General features: G+C 43.4%; 1 protein-coding gene across 5 annotated transcripts in view; it reads left to right on the top strand.

Moving 5' to 3' along the window:
* The window catches only part of LOC123764709 (uncharacterized), a 93,083-nt gene extending 87,919 nt beyond the window's left edge, over positions 1-5,164 (top strand). For 2 of the 5 annotated variants that reach the window (XM_069302512.1, XM_069302510.1), the window contains exons 5-7: positions 6-175; positions 876-899; positions 4,131-5,164. In XM_069302512.1, coding sequence (XP_069158613.1) covers positions 6-175; positions 876-899; positions 4,131-4,303 — 367 coding nt within the window. In that variant the 3' untranslated portion in view covers positions 4,304-5,164. The other 3 variants (XM_045752745.2, XM_045752747.2, XM_069302513.1) reach the window with 3 other exon arrangements.
* Positions 5,165-5,466: the final 302 nt, after the last annotated feature.

Genomic DNA, 5,466 nt, shown 5'->3' with positions numbered 1-5,466 from the left:
GTCAGGTCGTCGGTGGAGGCGGAGGTGGAGGTGCTGGAGGGGGAGGAGGGCTTCAGCATCTACCTGGAGGCCGTGCTGGAGGACCGCTCTCTGCGCCACGAGACCATCTTCGAGTGTGTGCTCCTCATTCCTGGCACAGAGTACCAGGTCCGCAGGAGTATTATATACTTCCCAGGTGAGGTCCTCTGCCCCTAGTACACCTGCTGCTGCCCTACACCCTGCCTGCTGTCCTGCACCCTGCCTGCCTGCCCTGCCCTACACCCTGCCTGCCTGCCCTGCCCTACACCCTGCCTGCCTGCCCTGCCCTACACCCTGCCTGCCTGCCCTGCCCTACACCCTGCCTGCCTGCCCTGCCCTACACCCTGCCTGCCTGCCCTGCCCTACACCCTGCCTGCCTGCCCTGCCCTACACCCTGCCTGCCTGCCTGCCCTGCCCTACACCCTGCCTGCCTGCCTGCCCTGCCCTACACCCTGCCTGCCTGCCCTGCCCTACACCCTGCCTGCCTGCCCTGCCCTACACCCTGCCTGCCTGCCCTGCCCTACACCCTGCCTGCCTGCCCTGCCCTACACCCTGCCTGCCTGCCCTGCCCTACACCCTGCCTGCCTGCCCTGCCCTACACCCTGCCTGCCCTGCCCTACACCCTGCCTGCCTGCCCTGCCCTACACCCTGCCTGCCCTGCCCTACACCCTGCCTGCCCTGCCCTGCCCTACACCCTATCTGCTGCCCTACACCCTACAGCCTTTAGACTTTGCTATATTTATTGAAATACTGTATTGAAATATTTTATCATAAACACCTGATTATTGTTAGTTAACTTGCTTGAGATATGACCCCACACACTGACCCCTCACACTGACCCCACACTCCTCCAACAGGTCACGACGCGTACAGCAGCTATGGTGAGTTTCCCGCCCTTTTTGTTAGTAACTAGTTGGACCTTGTCACCTTACTCCTGGTTCTTGTCACCTTACTCCTGGTTCATGTCACCTAGCGGCCTGGTTCTTGCCACCTAGCTGCCTGGTTCTTGCCACCTAGCTACCTGGTTCTTGCCACCTAGGTGCCAAGAACCGTGCCCTCTCCCTGGGGGGTGTCCATCTGAGCTGTGTGGCCCCAGACCAGTCAACAGTCGCTCCCCGGCCTGTAGCCTAATCCCGTTGTATATTCTCTTTGTCTGCCTCAATGTGGGTGTAAAGGCTGGCTGGGCAGCTCGCTCTAAAGCCTTGATATATCGCTAAGTTATCTTCTGTGGTCTGTACGAAGGTGCTCTTGTTAGTCCGTGTATTAGGTGTCTTGCTATAGAATCTATTTCCTCGTCATTGAATTCTCTCGTGATTAAGAATTCTTACGATTCTTCGAAAAAACGATTCTTCGCGGCAGGGGATCGTATTCCAGGAACCATAGGATTAAGGACTTGCCCGAAACGCTACGCGTACTAGTGGCTGTACAAGAATGTAACAACACTTGTATATATCTCAAAAAAAAAAAAAAAAAAAAAAAAAAAAAAATTCTGGCGGGTACTTGAGCCGTTGTTAGCGTCACTTGTTATGGTGTTAATTATGGATGTTGTTCTCTTCCTCCTCCTTGGGGCCTTGTGGTGGGTTGTTTGCTTCTCTGCTCCACCTGTTCCCCTCTCTCCTCGGTCGTCTGGTCATTGTGTCTGTGAACCCAGCCAGCAAACATCACTCGAGTAACATTCGGTCAACGTAAGATCAACGTTATTAATGTTGGTTCATTCTTGCATCAACATGGCTAACACAAGTTTACTCGCTAGGGATGTAAACTGCTCAAGCTGTCACTCCTACTTGAGCAGCAATGTTGCGTCTTTCATTGCCATGTTTCACTTTAGGTTGTGGGTTTTTGTCTTGCCTCAGGACTTCTCAGTCGTGTACTACCACAGCGTCCTGAGGGGAGTGTACTACTGAAAGAACGAACTCGCTAGTTCTTTCTTTTCATTTACTTTGTTAGAAATACCTTCAATATATGTATTCTAGATCTTAAGACTTCTGTTACTCATTTAAATTCCCTAGAGTACTAGGATGTAAGGTTGTGAAGTGTACAATGGGTGTACAGTGATGCAGTGAACCAGGGCACTAGGTGTAGTGAACAAGTGAGGAAGGCGTAGCCTCAGACGTGGCCACACATTTACAAGGCTAACCAGCATATATACATTTTCATGTCCTCCGTGGACAGGGTTAGAGATGTGTTAAACATATAGTTCAGGGATTTATTGAACAATCGGCCACGGAAGGGGATTGTCGTGGCTTTAAAATGCTAATCTATCTTACATAAATACACAGATTTACGTCTGTCCTACATAAACAGTGTTCAAGGTGTCTTTTTACATAGCCATTAATGTGTGTTTGTGTGTTTACAATGGTGAAATGCAATTCAGACCAGCTTACACATCTTATATACACACACACACACACACACAATTTTATATATATATATATATATATATATATATATATATATATATATATATATATATATATATATATATATTATTGTACCTAGTAGCAAGAACGTCGTACTCGGCCTGCTATGCAAGGCCCGATTTGCCTAATAAGCCAAGTTTTCCTGAATTAATATATTTTCTCATTTTTTTCTTATGAAACGATAAAGCTACCCATTTCATTATGTATGAGGTTAATTTTTTTTATTGGAGTTAAAATTAACGTAGATATATGACCGAACCTAACCAACCCTACCTAACCTAACCTATCTTTATAGATTAGGTTAGGTAGCCAAAAAAGTTAGGTTAGGTAGTCGAAAAACAATTCAGGAAAACTTGGCTTATTAGGCAAATCGGGCCTTGCATAGTAGGCTGACAAGTACGTTCTGGCTACTAGGTACGACATATATAATTATATATATATATATATATATATATAATTATATATATATATATATATATATATATATATATATATATATATATATATATATATATAATTTATTATATTATTTTAATAATAATTGATTTATTATTTTTGTATCAACCCATGTATGTCTTGTAACCATCAAATGCATAATAAAGCACAAAAAATAAAAAAGGAAGGGGGTGGTAGGAGAAAAGCACACAGAAACTGTATTGGAGGGGATCTAAACATTCCCTCTAATGCGTTATGCGTGGTTTCCTCCGAGGCTATGGGTCCCCCTTCTTCCAGCTAGAGGTGGTACTCCCTCCCATATTATAAAAAAAATATATATATATATATATATATATATATATATATATATATATATATATATATATATATATATATATATGCAACAATGATCACAAAAACACTGATCCAAGTATGCAGAAATTCTGCATAATATATATATATATATATATATATATATATATATATATATATATATATATATATATATATATATATTCTCTCCTACTTTGACCGGGTAAAATATCTGCTATAGAAACTTGTTATTAAGCACTTACCACTGAAGGTGATTAAGATGCTTTTACAAGCTCAGGTTATAGTTACATCACATACGTTGTATAAATGATGCATTACATAGTCAATCTTGGGTACAAGTCCAATATATCAAGTGTTCCAGTACTCGTATAGTAGTTACAGAGTTCAGCATACTTCAGCCCAGGAGGGCGAAAGTCAGCCAATATGGGACATTCTACAATATAATGTTCAAGGGAGTTAACTAGTGTAGAAGGTGTACTGTGCTGGGATGTAATGTGATGTAATTGTTTTGTTCTAGATTCAGCTGCTGGGAACAAAAAGTTGCAAGTAGCACGGGCTATGGTGAGCCCGTAGTGGAGTTACCTGCCACAGGAGCGGGGCTGTAACTTGTGATGTCATTTTCAAGGAATTGTTATATAGTAGAATGCAAAGGTGTGTAGGATGGTGTATTGGTTAAGGTGTAGTGATGCTGTGTTGTGTTGGCAGGTAGGGCGAGAGTGGCGGGTGCCTCGCCCCTGCTGGTGATGCTGCTACTGCTGCCTCGCCTACTGCTGCTGCTCCAGCCTCCTGCTGCCACTAGCCTCCTCGCCCCTCTCCTAGGGGCCCTCTCCTAGGGGTCCTCTCCTAGGGCCCTCTCGCAAAACACATTTCTCTACTCTTAAAGCTTCTCCATACACTGTTTGCTCTTTCCAGCTGCCGCTACAGTGTCACCCGCTGCCGCTACAGTGTCACCCGCTGCCGCTACAGTGTCACCCGCTGCCGCTACAGTGTCACCCGCTGCCTCTACAGTGTCACCCGCTGCCGCTACAGTGTCACCTTGGGCCACATTGGACACTAACGACCACAGTTACCTAGAGAGTCACCAAGATGTCCTCTAGTGTCACTAGTCACACGTCAACGAGTAGTGGTTCTTGTTAGTGGTGATGTCACTTGTGTTGACGTCCACAGCTGACGTTATGGTCAACTTTATTGTACCTTGTGTACGTCTACTACGCGCATGCGCACTTAGTACGTACACACACACACACACACACACACACACACACACACACACACACACACACACACACACCGAAACGTCGTCGTCTCTTCATATATTATGTATATATTTATTTATTTATTTATAAGGCTAAAGAAAATGTCGAGCTTGTGAGTGTTTGGCGCCTTTCTTGTTTAGGAAAAGTGGGGAATTTGTTGTAATTTCTTCGTTGTTTACACAAAACTTTGTGTGTCTTTAACGTATACACAAAGCTTCATATGTATCTTTAATGTATACATAAACCTTGGCATGTATCCTTAACGTATACATACACGGATGATGATAAAGCAAACTCACATGTGCAAATGACATGTATATATTGACAACTTCTGCCAAAGGATTAGTTTTAAACGCTTCAAATGTTATGTATAATGTTAAATTTTGATTAAGCTTAAATCTTAAGGAATTTATGTCCGTAATAGATTATAATATGTAGTATGGGTAACATATTGTATCAAGGAGAATATTATGAATGAGTTAAGTTTGTATAATAGGGAATAAATGACCTATGTCTTGGTGATGTACTCACTACACTTGGCTATGAGGAGAAAATTCTATGTGAAGAAATCCCGAATGATATTTAGGAACTTGTGGCTCTGCTTGTTAGTGGCTTGGTAACAATGTAACATTTAATCACCAAAATATGTACTTTTATGCTCCATTGTACCTTGTATATATATTAATAAAATAAATCAATAAATTCAAACTGTTTTGCCCACTTTGTGATACAGCCGCTGTTGAGTAGACAGTCTAGCGGAGGATTAATTGTTCAGAATTTCGAGGATCAACGTCCCGCTGGCCCGGTCTCTGGGCAGGCTGCCTGTTTGCTGGTCTGAATCAACCAGGCTTGGTGCATTTTTGTGATATTTTCTTAAATCCACCTCTCAATAACACCAGAGACCACAACCACCATAACACCAGAGACCACAACCACACTACCATAACACCAGAGACCAAAACACACTACCATAACACCAGAGACCACAACCACACTACCATAAC

This window comes from Procambarus clarkii, chromosome 48, assembly GCF_040958095.1.
Source record: "Procambarus clarkii isolate CNS0578487 chromosome 48, FALCON_Pclarkii_2.0, whole genome shotgun sequence".
NCBI lineage: Eukaryota > Metazoa > Arthropoda > Malacostraca > Decapoda > Cambaridae > Procambarus > Procambarus clarkii.
Note: the sequence above shows the minus strand (reverse complement) of the source record. Positions and strands in the feature narration are given on the sequence as shown.